The 17,500-nt window shown below is 41.2% G+C and overlaps 1 protein-coding gene across 1 annotated transcript in view; it reads left to right on the top strand.

Annotated features, from left to right (window-relative positions):
- The window catches only part of LOC135089637 (high-affinity choline transporter 1-like), a 167,806-nt gene that overhangs the window by 41,045 nt on the left and 109,261 nt on the right, over positions 1 to 17,500 (top strand). Inside the window, exon 3 of the mRNA XM_063985496.1 lies at positions 10,077 to 10,252. Coding sequence (XP_063841566.1) covers positions 10,077 to 10,252 — 176 coding nt within the window. The remainder of the gene's footprint in view (positions 1 to 10,076; positions 10,253 to 17,500) is intronic.

Raw genomic sequence — 17,500 nt, 5'->3', positions numbered from 1 at the left:
GTCTGCTCTCCTTCCTTCTTTATCGCTTTCTTAGCCACGAGTGACTTGTTGTTCACTGGCGAGGTGAAAACAGGGGAAAGGTGACTATGACAAAGCGAACACCTTGAACGCCTCGAGAAAGTGAAAATAAATGGAAAGTAAAGGAAAGTGTAAAGTATAAATGTAAAGGTAAAATCGAAAGTCAATTTGAACCAAAGTAAAGGGAAGAACGAACCTAAGTAATAATCAGAGTAGATGTAAAATTAAAGTTAAGGAAGACAAAACTAAGAATTTGAGAAAAGTATAAGTAAAGAAATAAATACAACTGAAAGTAAAAACAGATGAATATATGAAAGTTGAAATAAACACATGAAACTAGAAGTAAAGAGTTAGGATATTAGAACAAGACAAAATACTGTTGAAAGTGTAAAATTGAAATAGAAAAAGCAAACAGTGAAGTATATGTTAAGATAAAGAAATAAAAAGGATACACTTGTAGATGTAGTACCAAAGAAACAGAAAAAATAAAGGTCAGAGTCTGTAATCCCTTCACTGCCATACGAAGCAATTAATAGCACCAGAAGTAATGCATGAAATATTGATAAGCATCTGCAAAGAGGAAGGGGATTAAAAAGAATAGATTTTGCAATTTTTACCACGTTTAAAGGTCGCAGGTGGCTGTACAACAAGTAAAGAAAGATGTATCAGTGATTAGTAATTAAGAAAATATGTACCAAATAGCAGTCAAAGGGTTAAGAAGGTAAAGGTAAAAATAAATGCAGTAAAATTGGAATAAGAGGAGAATTGCGCATCGTAATAACAGTTCCATTCTTTTGCCTCCATTGGTCTTGCCTCCTCACGCCAACCTACTGTTCAATCTGCACTCACCGGCAGAACATTCAACTTTACAACTTCTGCGGAGCCTTTTCCTCGAAGAAATTGGGTACTTCAGATAACGTCAATTGGCTCCTACTCGAGGGATAGATAAGTTCCTTAAGAGTTGACTTAAGCCTGTGGCACTGAGAAGAGGATATTACTTTGCTCCTGGTGTTTCATTCACACCCGGTGGTGGTGGTGGTGGTGGTGGTGGGGCTTCTACTGCTGCTTCTACTACTGCTTCTACTACTACTACTACTGCTTCTACTACTACTACTACTACTACTACTACTACTACTACTACTACTACTACTACTACTACTACTACTACTACTACTACTACTACTACTACTACTACTATTACTACTACTAGAACCACCACCACCACCACCACCACCACCACCACCTCAACCACCGCCACCACTAATCTTCCAGCCACATCTACGTAATTCCTATTTCATTGCGCTGTTTCCCAAAGAGGGCAGCACTGAGGAGCACACGTGGAGGAGGGAATGGGACGATTGCGTGAGGGGCGCTGGGAGAGCATCACCTGCTGCCTTACTCCCTATCCTCGTATTCCTATTCCCGTTAGTCTTGTTATTGTTGGTTGGAGTGTCCGGGTTAGGTGATTTTCATGGGTTTATTTGAAGCTTCTAGTTAAATTTGTTTAGTATTTTTGTTTGGTAAAAGAAACAAAGAGTAGGCAGTAAACAACTGCCGAAACGAGAATCCCAGTGAAGTCTAAAGCACTGTTTAGGGGGTGCTGTGAAGTTATCATTACACCCAGCTGTGACCTCACTGGACGTTTCCTTTGTGTCTCACAACACAAGGGGGCAGTCACAGCCTGCCCTCTAAAAAACAATTCTATTCCTTCACACAAAACTACAAGCACCTAATTACACACACACCTTTCATTCAAAATTCAAAAATTATCGTGGCCTCTCCTACATCAGCCTCAGAGTCCCCATCTGGGGAGGAGACCACAAATGTCCCCAGGTCGGACTGTTCTTCTGGTATCTACCCTAAGTGTCTTGACACCCCCTCAACTTTTTCTTCATTAACTTCTGCAGCATTCGCTGTCTTCGATCTAATTTTCAATCTGTAAAACACCACCTCTCCTCTATTAAACCTCATCTTCTTTTCCTCACTGGAACACAGGTACGAGTATCTGTTCCCTCCTACTTTCTCTATCAGCATGGTTAGGCATTGGCTCACACTTATGCACACGATAAAGAGAGAGAGAGAGAGAGAGAGAGAGAGAGAGAGAGAGAGAGAGAGAGAGAGAGAGAGAGAGAGAGAGAGAGAGAGAGAGAGAGAGAGAGAGAGAGAGAGAGAGAGAGAACTCAAACCTTTCTCTCTCCTCTCAAAGCATTTCCATAACGACACACGCTCTACTGAAACACGAAGAACACCAGTACACGATGCAATCACATTTCCAACCAAAAGAAAGTGAAATAAATATGATCTTGAAAGCACGAATTCCAGGAAGTGAGAGGCGAGGACTTGTGCCTGAGGTTATCTTTTGCACCTTTATAGCGAGACAAAAGTGTTCAACTCTGTATAAATATTTTCTTTCTCTTCCAGGATATTGTAAATCCTCTCAGAATGGGATTTACTGAAGAGAGGAGCGGGAGGGATAGTGGATAGGAAATAGTTGGGTGTTGGTGGGTGATGGGGTGAGGAGATGGGGTGAAGGGATAGAGTAGGTGATGTTGAGAGAGAGAGAGAGAGAGAGAGAGAGAGAGAGAGAGAGAGAGAGAGAGAGAGAGAGAGAGAGAGAGAGAGAGAGAGAGAGAGAGAGAGAGAGGATGAAATGAAGGAAGGTAGTTTTATTATACCTGGTTCAGTTTCTTGTTACTTTCAATGTGTTATCATTTTATTTTATCCACAATAGTCCCTTCCTCCAACACACACACACACACACACACACACACACACACACACACACACACACACACACACACACACACACACTTCTCTTTGCTGTTATTTATATTCTGTCTGGTGTGTATTTTAATTGAAAGCCGAACAAAAGCCTTGAAAATCGCAGTGATCAGAGCGTGCTTCTCTGAGTCTCAACGGGATGAGTCTTGATGCTGCCCTGAATCACTTCCAAACCCTTAAAAGTGAAAACGAGAACTAGCTGGCAGAAAATAGAACTCACAAATCCAGCGAGGCGGCCAATGCTAAACTACCATTTTAAAGTTTATCGCCGAGAGGATTACATCTGGAGCGTGTGTCCTCTTTGATTTGACACTGGTCACTGTGTCAAGCGATAGAACTGCAAGGGACTGGAGTCACAGAGGAAGATGCAAGTATTAAGTCGTAGAACTGCAAAAGATGGGAGTCACAGAAGATTCAATTGTCAAATGATGGGAGTTAAAGAAGATGCAAGTGTCAAGTCACAGAATTGCAAAAGATGGGAGTCAGATGATGCAAGTGAAAGAGTGTCAGTCAGGAAAATGTATCGGACAGAAACAACTGTAGGAGAGTTAAAGAGAGTTAACTGTTGCATCTTCCTTCTCCCGCCGCCTCCCCATGTCGTCAACAAGGCATCAAGCACCACACCGTGACCCTCGTGCATGACGAAGCATCGGCCATGTCTGTACGTGCTTAACATGGAGGTACCCCCAGCGGGAAAGAAGGAAAAGGAAAACAGCATGCTTAACTATTGACACACACACTTAGGCACACGCTGGAGAGAGAGAGAGAGAGAGAGAGAGAGAGAGAGAGAGAGAGAGAGAGAGAGAGAGAGAGAGAGAATCAAACCATTTTTATATCCTTTAATCCGTCACTGCTTTCCTCCTACCCGGCTTTGAGCGAGTGTACACAGTAAATTATTGTATACCAGCAGCAGCATACTGGCACCACTGTACGCCGGCGAGCATCAAAGGGACTCCTGCCGCTGCCCTCCAAAGCTCCTGCACACCGCCACTTATCAGCTGGTGCCGCCGCTGAGCTTTACCCGCCAGCACCGTATTCTGAAACACTTCTGCGTCACATCTCTACTTTCAAAAGCCTCCAGTTGATGTTACACGGGTTTTTAATGGTGTTTTTTTAATGGTGCCAATGACGGATTAACAAGGTTTCTACTTTATTAACACAAAAAACTATGTGGCCTTTGAAAATAGTCGTGGTGAGAGAGCTAAGCGTTTCTGAATACTGGCCAGCAGTGTGTGGCGAGGGTCGTGTCCAGTGATGCCAACTACAGATATCGAAATGTGCTAGGCTGATACAGAAATGCCGCGAGACTGTAGGTGAAGCTCTGAAGATTTCCCTCTAGCTTGGACTTGAAAATCTAATAGTTATTCGTGAAATCCGGGGTTTCCACTGCCAGATTGACGTTCATATCCGCTAGATCCAGCAGGAAGGATGCTAAATTGTCATCGTTGGTGTGCCCTCACTTCACGGGTTGAAGTAAATAAATGAGAGACTGGCTCCTGTTCACACCTTCAGGCTTTAACACGTTCATTGCCGGACGTTTTCTCTCTCTCTCTCTCTCTCTCTCTCTCTCTCTCTCTCTCTCTCTCTCTCTCTCTCTCTCTCTCTCTCTCTCTCTCTCTCTCCATAATCACCTATAATTTTTTTAGAGTCCTCTTTCTACTATAATCTCTTGAATAGTTCTGTAGTCTAGAAAAATAAAAATTAACCTTTTCTCTTTTTCGTTTTGTGTATACAAACTTGTTTTTAATAGCGGTCTGAATGTTAACAAAAGACAATCAGCAGTAAAAGAGGGTTTTTTTTTTTTTTTTGTCCATTAGAGGATTTTTTTTTTTTTTTTTTTTTTTTTTTTTTTTGTCCATTAGAGGAAAGGTTTTGGTTTCCGGGTGTGCGTGGAGGAACAGCTGGCCAGGCTTGGGGCTGAGGGAGCAGCGGCATGCCGCCACTATTAAACGTCCTGAATGCCGGCAATTATACTTTATTCGCTGGCATCCTGTCCACACAGTCATGTTGTAGTGATGAACATTCCATTAGTGGGGAGCGGCGGCAGTGATAAGCAGTAATGTGCTTGGGAATTAACAAAATCCAGCAGCAAACCTAACCTAACGTTATTAACTTTATATAATCTGACGTAAAACTTTACATGTCATTTAGCTTGTCAATTTGCAAACCTCACTTGTCGACTTAATTTACTGACTTAGCGTGATAAGTATGTTAATCATCTTTAATCTAGTCAACTTATTAACTTGGATTATTCATGCAACAGTTCACCCCACTGTAGGAAATATTTACACGAACCTGCATGAATAGGAAAGATACCAAAAGAAAAGATTTTCCAACATACAGTCAGTGAAATTTTTAGAAACTCCTTTTGACGAAAAGAAATGCCCCTAGGCGATTTGTCATCAATTAACCATGAGTCAAATAGTGAAAGGGTAAACTCAACCTTCACCTTAATTCACTGGAATAAACTGCATCACGTTTTAGCAACAGTGACGCACGCACACTCCCACTGGTCTGCATCACAACACAGCCGCCTCATAATTGCGCTTGTGCACCACGTCCAGACCTTACCCAAGGCCACCAGAACGCAGTGCCTGCTGCCTCAAGGTGCTGTGGCTGAGTGAAAGCGAGAGGCTGTGATGTCATTCTCCCTCAGTGCTCAGTATTGATTCATATTTTGAAGAACGCTTAATCTGTCTGTCTGTCTGCCTGTTTTTCCCTATATGTTCTCTGTAGTAAAGTCAAATTACGGGCTAAAAATCAGCACCATTAAAAGCAAAACTCCGGAGGACCCGGAGCAAAAAATAGCGAAAAAAAAAAAATCAACTCCTAGCCGTTATCGTGAAAATAATTCATTTTAGAGAGCCATTTCCGTTGCTTTACATTTTGTACTCATAAATTACTATGTAAATTAGATGCACGATATGAAGAGAGAGAGAGAGAGAGAGAGAGAGAGAGAGAGAGAGAGAGAGAGAGAGAGAGAGAATGTAAATGTGGTAATATTATCTTATATTTCTAATAAACAAACACACACACAAAAAAAAAAACACGGAAACTACAAAATATTGGCTAAAAGTAGATGAAGTTGGCTGAAAACAAAAACTGATCTCAACTCTAAAAAAAAAAAAAAAAAATTAATGAAAAAAACGTGCTATATAACTGCCATCCGCTGAATAAAAGAATAAGCCAGGTATTGTCCCTTAATGACCTTGGCCTTACCTGCATCCACCAGACGCGAGTGATGGAGGTGAGCGCGACTCCTGGCCTCATTATCCAACCTGCGTAGCTTTTTTGCGAGTGAGTGCAGGTGTTATTACGATCGTTGGAGCCATTGACACGTGCTCGCTAATTGAGTTCGTTCCCTGTGCCGCTGCGTGTGCGGCGGCCAACAAACACCAGCAGGCACTATTGTTGAAGGTTCCTCCTCAGCTGCATTTAGTATTAATCTAGTGAACATTGTCATTTGAATAACTATATCTGCAGGGTTGAGAGACATGTCGCTCGCGCGATAATTGGCATGTTATTACCATGATGATAGCGAAATTAATTGAAATCATCAAAGTCAGATGTACACGCTGGTTATGTTCTGCAAAAAAGCGAGAGGAATGTATTACTTGTATAATTGATCTGTTGTTATTAATGATTAAAGGGAAATCTATAAAGGCATTGAAGTAAAAGGCAGTTAATTGCGTTGATATTTAATACTGTCACTGCCATAAAAATTTTCCTTAAACGAGTGCAACTTTTTAGAACGCAGACTTTTATGCTGCAGCTTCTGAAATGGTTCTGTAGATTCTGATTCTGTCTGGGGACCAGCACCTCACAGGACTTTTTTTCTTCGAATTTTGTTGCCCTTGGCCGGTGCCCCTCCTACAGTATATAAAAGACAGAAAATAACCACCTTTCTCTCTCTCTCTCTCTCTCTCTCTCTCTCTCTCTCTCTCTCTCTCTCTCTCTCTCTCTCTCTCTCTCTCTCTCTCTCTCTCTCTCTCTCTCTCTCTCTCGATTTCTGTGTATCAATGCAAGCAACCTTTCATAGTGCTCGCAGTGATGACAGATAGTAATCTTGATGAAAGGTTATCAGTGTGCCTTCTAGGGCCCCGGCTGATGACTGCAAGCTGTCTGAGTGCGGCTATATATAAATACTGTATATATGATGTGTAAACGTGAGAGTACCTGGCTCATTAGTAACATATGAGCCTCGCTTTGTACTTCTGTACGTGTTGCATATAAAAGGAATGTTTTTTTTTTTTTTTTTGTTCTCTGTCCTGCGTTAACGACAAATGATTTCCTGCCTATGTTTTGAAAGTTTTTAATATAACTTCTTTTTTTCTTTTTTTTCCTGTCACGAAACAAAAGTTCACCTAGTTGATGAGAGAAGTAAACGAAATGAAACCAAGTAAAATAAAATATAAAGATATGAAGTCACACATTTGCTTATGAATTGTGAATTATTTTTACTCTAATGTATTGGCAAATTTTGTTTTGTATCATCCTGTCTAACATTGTCACACATTTTCTTTAATTTCTGTTGTTTTCTGTATGTTGTATTTTGGAAATGTCAGACGATAACATTCAATCACCGGTGACGCGTCTGTGTACGGTCACGTGGGATCGAGGTCACGTGTTTGTGTCCATACGAGAAGGAATGTCAATAGAATTCCTATCTGGCACGCAGGCGAAGCTTCCTCGGGTGTCGCTTGTTGTACTGACTCACATTAAAATGATTTAGAGCCAAAGGAAATAGTTCAGGATATCTCTCTCTCTCTCTCTCTCTCTCTCTCTCTCTCTCTCTCTCTCTCTCTCTCTCTCTCTCTCTCTCTCTCTCTCTCTCTCTCTCTCTCTCTCTCTCTCTCTCTCTCTCTCTCTCCCACAGCCTCACTGCACATGCCTTTCTACATTCTCTCATCCATATTCTGTTCATCTTACTAATAAATGAGTTAACCAGATTTTCACGCTCTCTTTCCTCTCACTGGTAAACTCTGAAACGCTTTTGTTTGTGTGCTTCCTCCTGCCTGCGACGCGAACTGTTTCAGGAAATTTTCGAGATACCTCAGAAAATGAATTGGCTTCCTCCCTCGGCTCTCTTATGCCATTTTCTTTCTTTCTTTTTTTCTTTTTCCCAACCTTGGTCGATCTCCCTGATACATAAAAAAAGAAAGGACTAGTGACTATGGTAATGATAATCTGCCGTTGACTTTTCGTTGCGAGTATTCTTGAGCCTAGACGCGAGGAATGATAAGAAGAAGCAGAACAACAATAACAATGGCCAACAAGAAGTACAGGAAATAATAATAACGCTATTGGTAATCTGTCGGAAGTTTTATCAAGTATCCCTGAGCACGGAGGCGAAAGGAAACGAGGAATCATAAGAAGTAGAGGAACAATATCAATACTAATAATAAGTAAAGGGAGAAATGATAACAAAACTTTTGGTAATATGCCGCTAATTTTATCGAGTTTATCTGAGCGCAAATGCGAAGGAAGCACCAACAGTCACATTTTCTTTAAACGATGAATATTAAGATTTCCTCCCCCCGCAACACTTCTGCAACTCCTTCAGGAAAACGCGATACGCAATTTCCATAATGACGATCAAGTAAAAAGGCCTGTAAGAGGTTTGAGGAAGTGCTGGCTTTGATCACAATTCTGCCGGAAAAAAAAGTAGGTTAAAGAAACCATTACAGTATCGTCAGCAGCACTTTGTTCTTTCTTTGATGTTTTTTTTCCTGTATTAACCTGCCGGCGCGTTAAGACTGGCAAGGTCTTTAGCGGTGAGTGTGTGAGGGGAAGAAGAGGAGGAGGAGGAGGAGGAGGACGTAGAAAGCAATAACATAGGAAATCTGTAGGACGTCAGTAGGCTTACACGTGTTAGTCCCTGAAGAGGAGGAGGAGGAGGAAGAGGAAGTGGAGGAGGAGGACGAGGAGGAGAAGGAGGACGATGACAACGACGACGAAGACGAACATAAGAACATAAGAACAGAAAAGGTGCAACAAGAGGAGGATAAGGAAAAAAAGGAAGAGGAGGAAGAGAAGGAAGAGAAGGAAAGGAGAAAGAGAAGGGAAAGAAAGAGGAGGAGGAGGAGGAGGAGGAGGAGGAGGTGGTTGCCCTTGTCGCAGTAATTTTGAAGCCAGGTCACTCGATAATTCTCTCTCTCTCTCTCTCTCTCTCTCTCTCTCTCTCTCTCTCTCTCTCTCTCTCTCTCTCTCTCTCTCTCTCTCTCTCTCTCTCTCTCTCTCTCTCTCTGGCCGTAGAATTTACATTTACGAATTTCTATGGATCTTTTTATCCGCTCAGAAACTTAAGCTTGATTTATTGTATGGTCAAGGGAAAGAAGGACAGCGGGACATTTTCTTTCCTATATTTACGAAATTTCCATAAAAGCGTCGATCCTCGCTTGAGATTTACGGTTATGTGGACTTGAATCTCCCTTAACTGTATTTTGGTGTTGGATTCTGGCCGTGTTTTCTGGCGCGTGTCCGGGGAAAGAAGTATCTATTGTCATTATTTATTTGTGCGGAAGTTTATTTGTTCGGTTATTGAGTTTTGTGGGAGATCTGCTTCATGTCATTCTTTTGATCCTTTTGTGTCGTGTGTATTGATCATGGAAATTGTGTTAGTAGTGGTAGTAGTACTGTTGGTAGTGGTAGTAGTACTGTTGGTAGTAGTAGTAGTAGTAGTAGTAGTAGTAGTAGCAGCAATGGTAATAGACGTTATTTTGACAGTGATAATAAAAGATAATGATTAACAGGCTAGTGTTTATTAAAATCTACAAAGGTTAATTTGTATATATTGGGAAAATACAAAGAAAACTGGGTAAAATTTAAAACATGGTTACAACAATCAATGATTGAACATCTTCAAATAAAAAATATTAATGCAATGGTATTAAATTATATGAATATGTGATAACAACAACAACAACAACAACAACAACAACAAATTAATTAAACGTTTGTGTGTGTGTGTGTGTGTGTGGATGTGCGCGCGTATGTGTCAATGCACGCTCTTAGTATTTATAAATGAACTTTTCCAAAATTCTCCAGGTTTCATTATTATTTTTTTTTATTTATTTTTCCTAACAATCATCTTCATGTCTTCGTGTGGTCACTATCGTCACTAATTTCTAACCTAATCTAACGTAGCTTAACCTAATCTAATTTAATCTAACTTAACCTAACCTAACCTAACCTAACCAACTTAACGTAACCTAATGTAACTTAACCTAACCTAACCCAACCCAACCCAAGCCAAGCCATGCCCTGGTGTGTTGCAGGTCGACTGGCGGGGGCCTGAACGTGGCTGGGCTGGTGGCAATCATTGTATTCTACCTGATCATCCTGGGTATCGGGCTGTGGGCGGCATGGCGCAGGAAGGGCGAGGCCAGCACGGAGGAGGTGATGCTGGCCGGCAGGGACATTGGCATCTTTGTTGGCATCCTCACCATGACAGGTTAGAAGTTGTTAACGCTCCCTTTCAACCTCCTGTTCTTATTATTTCATTTTGTATTTTTTTTTCTTTCGTGTGTGTTTAAGTTTTTATGGTTTTATACTCTGTTTTTATTTTTGTTTTGTTGTATATATTTTATGATTCACTTTTATTTATTTTTTTCGTTATGATTTTTCTTTTGTTTTGCTTTTCTCATTTGTTTTTTTGTTTTCTTTAGCTTTTTTTCGTAATTTTCGTAATTCATTCATGTTTATTTTTTATTTATTTATTTATTTATTTTCATTTTATTTATTCATTTTTTTATTCTTTTTTTTTTTTGGGGGGGATGTGTTTCGTACTCTTTTTATTTTGCATTTTATTCATTCAAGTTTATTTCAGTTTCTGTTTTCGTGTTGTGTTCAAAATGGCAAAATACGTTTAGCTTATTTTTTTTCTCGTTATTTTTATTATGTTTTCTTTATTTTTTTCTTATTTCTCTTCTTTTTATCAGGTTATGTTGTTTTTTCTTTCCTCTGTCCTCTGTTCGTATGTTTTTATTGAATTTTTCCTTTTAAGTTCTCTTCGTTTCCAGGTTTCGTTAACTTTATCTATCCTTTGTCCTCAGGTTTTGTTTCTTTTTCCCTTTTTCTCTTCTTTCTTAACGGGTCTTATTCGGTTTTTTTTTTCCTTTTCTTCGTTCCTTTGTTACCAGATTTTCTTATATTTTCCTTTTCTCGCCTTTGTTAAGATGTTTCCATTATTTTCTTCCCTTTCTCGCTTTTCTGTCTATGTTTACTACCTCTCCTGGAATTTATTGTTTTATCTTTCATTCCTCTCTATTTGTAGGCTAATTACTTGTACTTATTTTTTTCTCTCTCTCTTTTGTGCTTCATCGGAATTTGAATGTAATCGCTAAGAAGAAATTATGAATTCTTTACCCTTTCACGGAATCTGTTACTAGTTTTGCTTTCTCCATATCCTCGTACGTTTGTCTTGTTCGTGGTTTTATTCCTTCATTGTTGCGTGCCGGATTTCCGTTTGTTTTTCCCTCATGGCTTCAGGACGTCTTTCATTTTTACCCTTCGTATGTCTTTTTTTTTTTTAACATTTGTACCTGTAACATATTAATACTTTTGGCTTTAAAGGCTCTCAGTTTTTGATCATGTGTTTTTGCCTCACTGCACGCTTGTCGCTTTTCTTTTTACTTTCTCTCATTCTTCTTCTCCATCCACGCGTGTGATTCATCCAGGTGTCCATTTTCAGCATCTCCCTCAGCGGTGACTTCATGAGTGCTTTGAATATATGATGTCAGACTTCAACTTTCTGCATTTCAACCTAAGGGACATTCACCTATCATTTGTCCTTCCGTTCTCGTCCTATTTTTTCCCCTATCTTTCCCCTCCCCTCGCTCTCCCAGCCACCACGTAACAACACAAGGCCAAACCAGATAAAGAAAGCATTATAATCACCGAGGCAGGAAGAGAACCGCTCTTAAAACCGTTACACCACAATAGAAAACGAGTGCAATAAAAAACGGGAGAATCGGGAAGCGTGTGTGAGCCTGTGAGGTTAATCCCACGGCGTCCCACGACTTACAGCAAGGGAACCAGCGGCGAGTGGGTGCTTGGGAGGGCGAGGAGGGACTTACGTAACATAGGTGGCTGGAGTTTGGAGTGGGAGGAGATAGTCGTAGTCACAGCGGTGAATCCAGAGAGTTGGAGGCTGAAGTGGCTGATTACACAAGTCTGGACCAAGTTTAGGACTCCGTATGAGCTTGTATGAACGTCTGCTTATCGGTGGAGAGAAGTTTGGAAGCTAAGCAAATGGCACTTGTAAGGGGGGAAGAGAGAGAAAGAGGGGGGACTGAAGAAGAAATATAATAGAGGAAACCGGACAAGATGGAAGGAAGGAAGAAAGAACAGGAGGAAAGAAAAAAAAAGACGTAGAGGAAGAGAGAGAGCCATGGGAGGAGAAGGAAATGACTGTGTAGAGGACTGGAAAAGAAAGAAGGAAGGAAGGAAGGTAGGAAGGAAGAAAAGAAGGAAAGAAGAAAGAAAAAAGAAGTAAGGAAGGAAGGAAGACGTTCAGAGAGAGAGAGAGAGAGAGAGAGAGAGAGAGAGAGAGAGAGAGAGAGAGAGAGAAAGCACTATTGATCTCTAGAATATACGCCTATAGAACTTAATTTAATGTCGGCTTTATAGTGTTGTGTTACGCGTCTTCCTGGAGGCTCAGATTATACCAAGTGAACCTTCATCTTCTACTCAATACGCAGAGCTAACAGGCGCTGGCTGGACAGGATGGCGACACTCCGGGGAACTGAACTGGTTAGGTATCTTTTTCAGTCTTTTTAGAGGCTGTGAGTTGAGCGTTTTCTTTCTCTCTGTTATTGTTTCTCTCTCTCTCTCTCTCTCTCTCTCTCTCTCTCTCTCTCTCTCTCTCTCTCTCTCTCTCTCTCTCTCTTCATTTCTTCTCTTACGTTTCTGTTCCCTCCTTTCTTTTTTTTTTCTCCGTTTCCTGGTATTTCATCATGTATCCTTTCTCTCCTTTCGCTTCTTCCTGCTTAAAAGTAATATTGCGCGAGGAATTATTTCGGGCTCACCACTCAGGGATTAATTAAGCGCAACGCAAGGATGAAATATAAACATCTACCTTAAATATGAGAATGATTTGCAAGCCTCCGGAGAACACAAAGGAGTCTGAGGTTCAATTACTCGGTTTACGTAACACACACACACACACACACACACACACACACACCATCTCCCTCTACCTACAGTGTTATGTGACCACTAGATTATAGCTGTCTGTCTGTCTGTCTATCTTCTCCTTACCTGAGGTGAATGGAACCTACCTGGCCTGAAAATAATTTAGCCAGAAATGGTCGATTATGGGAGGAGAGGGAAGAAGGAAGGGGAAGGAAGGGAAGGAAAGGGAAGGAAAGGGAGAAAAATATAGAAAGAGGAGGGAAAGGATTGGAAGAAGAGAGGAAAGAGAACTAGGAAAGAGTTAAGGAAGCGAAGGGGATTGGGGAGAGGAAAAGAAGGAATGAGGGAGAGAGAAAGAAAATTGAAGGATTGTAACAGGAAGAGGATAGGAAAGGTAGGAAGGAGAACTGAGTAAGAGTGAAAGAAGGAATGAGAAAGAAGAGTGAAGGATTGAAAGAGCAACGGGGAGAGAAAAGGGAAGGATATAGAACAGAGGAAGAGTGAATGAAGGAATAAAGAAAGGAGAGTGAAGGAATGGGAAAAAAGAAACAGGGAGGGAAAATATGAAGGAAGGAGAAAGGAAGTGGGTAGGAAAACAAGAAAAGGAAAACGATGGAGAGCAAAGAGAGAAGAAAGGGAAAAGGAAAGAAGGAGGTGGATGGAAATGTGGAAGAGGAGAGGTAAGAAAACAGAAACCGAAACAGGGAAGAGAATGAAAAACGGATTAGTGGAACGGAAGAAAAGGTCATGTGAGGTGGAAGAGGAGGGGAGGGAGGAAAGAGGACGTGGGGAGGGAAGAAAAGAAGGGAAGGAAAGGGGTGGAAAGTCCTCTATTGGAAGTCAGCCAGCCGTCAGAGAGTGTGGGCTCCTGCTGCGGGTGGTAGTGGTGGTAGTGGTGGCGACGTCACGGGCGTGGGCGTGGGCGTGAGAGGCGCATGGCGGGGCGGCAGGTGACGAAGGTGAAATATTCTCTTCTTTGAGGGCCGCTGAACGAAAATATTAAGCGATTTAACACAAGGCGACGTGAGTGCTGGCGGCGATACCTGGACCTGGATACATGACGCTGTTGCTCGTCACTGCCTCGCGTGGATACGGGATGTTGGAATATTTACGTGTGGTATTTGCATAAGAGAATGATTCAATGGCAGGAATCCAAGAAACATGTGACAGTCTTCAGGCTTTAAGTTCAGGCTCAAAGTATCATGCAACGAGAGAAAGAGAAAAAGAGAGAGAGAGAGAGAGAGAGAGAGAGAGAGAGAGAGAGAGAGAGAGAGAGAGAAAAAAACGCAGAACTCATTGAAAACTCCCATTAAAGTATGTTACGTGTGTGAAGATATACATTGAAATCATAATATCTGGCTGCGTGAATTGATTTGAGGGTGTCGTGTTGCTCCGCTGCTATGGAAGAAAAAAAATCAAGTCTTCTGAATGACGATAAACTCTCTTTTCACATTCAGGGTCAAAAGATTATGCAATGAGATTTTGTGAATTGATTTGAGGGAGTTTTGTTATTCCAATGTCGTCAATAAAAGATTCAGGTCTTCTAAGGGATAGCAACCTCTCTCGTCACAAAGGCAAGAGATCTATTGCCATTTCCTCTTCCTCTTGTGTTTCTTTGTAATCTAATTCTTTATCAAGCTCTCTATCATCACAAACAACCCGGCATAAGTCAAACGATCTATTACCCTTTGTTCTTGCGTTCCTCAGTGATATCTTTCTTTATCCATTTATCTTCACTCATTCGCCTTCAGTGCTTTTCCTTTACCATCGCTTCTCGTTGAGCACGTCGCCAGTCATGTTACAACTTTGCACATAAATATTCCTTAATGCCTCTCTTAATGGACCCAGGGGAGGGGACGGGAGCCTCTTGCCTGGCCCACATTGAGCCTCGCCACTGCCTCTGTGACGGCCCAAGGTGAGGCAAAGGATCAAAGGCGGGAGGAACTCTTTGCGGCGCTTTTAACCCTCCAAGTACTAATGGTGATTATAACACTTGATGTCTTCTCTGATTCGCTCTGTGCTGTTTAACTGATCCAAAGCAAGACTAGTGGAATATTTGAGCTACACTGCTTATGTTTGCTGTGAGTGGTGCCTGTCAATTTATCGTGCTGTTGTGATACCTGTTGCTTCCTCTGATTCACCCTGTGCTATTTAACTAATCTAAAGCAAGACTAGTAGGTTTGAGTTACAGTGTTTGTTTGCTATGAGTGGTGCCTTTCAAGTTAATTTTAGCCTTCAGCCTACACCACATTTTTTTTTTCTTTTCCCCATCTGATTCGTCCTGTTTTATTTGACTGATCCGAAATAATGTTAGTAGAAGATTTGGGCATCCCTGTTTATGTTATGAGTGGCATCTTAAAAGTGTATCAGTCTTAATTCACGCGTTTTGTTAACTATTTTATTGCTATGGACGTCTTTTGCTAACATTAATCAAGAGCATTGTGGAAATTTGTTTACATAGCCACAGAGAGAAGAAGAAAAGGAATATGAGGTTACTTTAATCTCTTCTAGGTTACAGAAACCATTAAAAACTAAAAAAAAAAAGAGCAATAGAAGAAAACTTATGTCTTTTCTTATCTGTAAAACTTTTCTTTTTAACTAGCAGAAAATGACCGTCTAGATATTTATAAAGAATTGTGCAGCAGTGAAAGGTGAAGCCTGTGAAGTAGCAGGATTGAAAAGGCTAGACATCCTTCAGGACCTCCACTGAACTTTTCTGAAGCTGCTGGGACTCTGGATACACTGATGAAAGGAGGAGTGCTCAGGGCTCCCCAGGGCACGCCGCACCTTTGCCTCAACGCGAAGTCACTGATGAGTCCCAAGCCCCTCCATTCACCGTCCACAGATCAATATCTAAAACCCCCTTGACCCCAAACTTCAAAGAGGAACCGCAAAGAAACCGCAGAGAAAACTTGCCTACTTCTCATCACAGTGTTGATTTTGCTTCCCATTACATGTGTTTTTGTTGTATCCATAATCTCTTTCCGTGTCTTTCCCTCCGTGTTTTCTCATGTCTTATCCCAGTAATGTTTTTCTTCCCCTTTTTAGATACGACTTCTTGTGTCTATGGCGATCTCTTTCCTTGCCTCTCCGTCCGTGTCTCCTCTTGTCCATCTCCTAAACTCTGTCTTCAATCTTTCTCCCCTCCGCCTGTATCTATCCGGGCTAAGACACGAGGGACACGAGAGGGATGAACAGAAGTAACTGAAAGCACTTCCTTGCGGCTGACAAAGTTCTTGCTCGGTGTAGGAAAGAACGGATTTCAAAATACTACCATTATTACCTGGAATGGACTGGAGGAGTGGAAAGACGAGGAGGAGAAACAAAAGCAGCAGATTTATAAATATTAAGGATGTATTGTGTGAAGCGGATATACCGACAGGATAGCGCAGTTCTTACACACACATACACACACACACAGGGTTCAGGTGCGAGTATATAATATAAGTGAGAAATTTCTTAATATTAAAATTCACTTTCAATGAATTTCACACTCTTTCTGCTTCAATCTTGCCTGGTGACATTTTCCCGCGGGTTCCCTTTGAATATCACAGGAAATGTTAACTGAAAATGCGGAAAACTCATTGAAGACTCACTAAAATATGTCGCGTGTGTGAAGAAATAGATAAAAAAAAAAAAACATAGTATCTGGCTGCATATGTATTAATTCTATATATACTTAAGTCTGTCTGCCTGCCTGTCTGTTTTTTTTTCTTTCTAGGTATGTATGTTTGGTTCTTTCAGTTTCTACGTATGTATGTATGTGTGTATGTCCCCTCTCTCTCTCTCTCTCTCTCTCTCTCTCTCTCTCTCTCTCTCTCTCTCTCTCTCTCTCCTCTCTCCTCTCTCTCTCTCCTCTCTCTCTCTCTCTAACTGCATATTTTTTGCTTATGCACCTTTATTTGTCATTGATTTTATTTATTATCTGCTTATCTGTCTGTCTGTCTTCCTTGCTTGCCCCTCTCTCCCTCTCCTATTCCTCTCCCTTTCTCTCTCTCTCATCCACTCTCCCTCTCTCCCTTCATCCTTCCCGAAAACGCCATACGCACGGGACACAAAGTAGGAACAAAGAAGGCTCATGAATATAAAGCACGGACTGAATAAACCTGGTGCATTCACAGTTCTCTCTACACAGGTGGTCATCGCTGCCTCTCGTGTCCGTTCTGTTTGTTGAACGTTTGTGATTGACAGAACAAAGAATATTTCACCTCGCAACGCCGGCAGGAGGTTAACAAAGGTACTGAGAGAGAGAGAGAGAGAGAGAGGAGAGAGAGAGAGAGAGAGAGAGAGAGAGGAGAGAGAGAGAGAGAGAGAGAGAGAGACTGATATACATTACACTTTATCCTCGACAATTTAAAACACAACAAAATAATTCCTGTTCTTTTATTTGTTTTTTCGACCGTGAGGAAATTGCATTGTATGGACGAGCACATAAATTGCAGGGGAATTAATGAAAAGCTATACGTAAAAGAGCAACACGGTGAGAGTTTAATTTATTATTGCTTGTAGTGAGACGAAATAGCTTTGCATCAGAACCAGAAGGGCGGAGTATAGAGAGTGATGTTCT

Source organism: Scylla paramamosain, chromosome 33, assembly GCF_035594125.1.
Source record: "Scylla paramamosain isolate STU-SP2022 chromosome 33, ASM3559412v1, whole genome shotgun sequence".
Classification (NCBI taxonomy): domain Eukaryota; kingdom Metazoa; phylum Arthropoda; class Malacostraca; order Decapoda; family Portunidae; genus Scylla; species Scylla paramamosain.
This window is presented reverse-complemented; position numbering and strand designations above follow the sequence as displayed.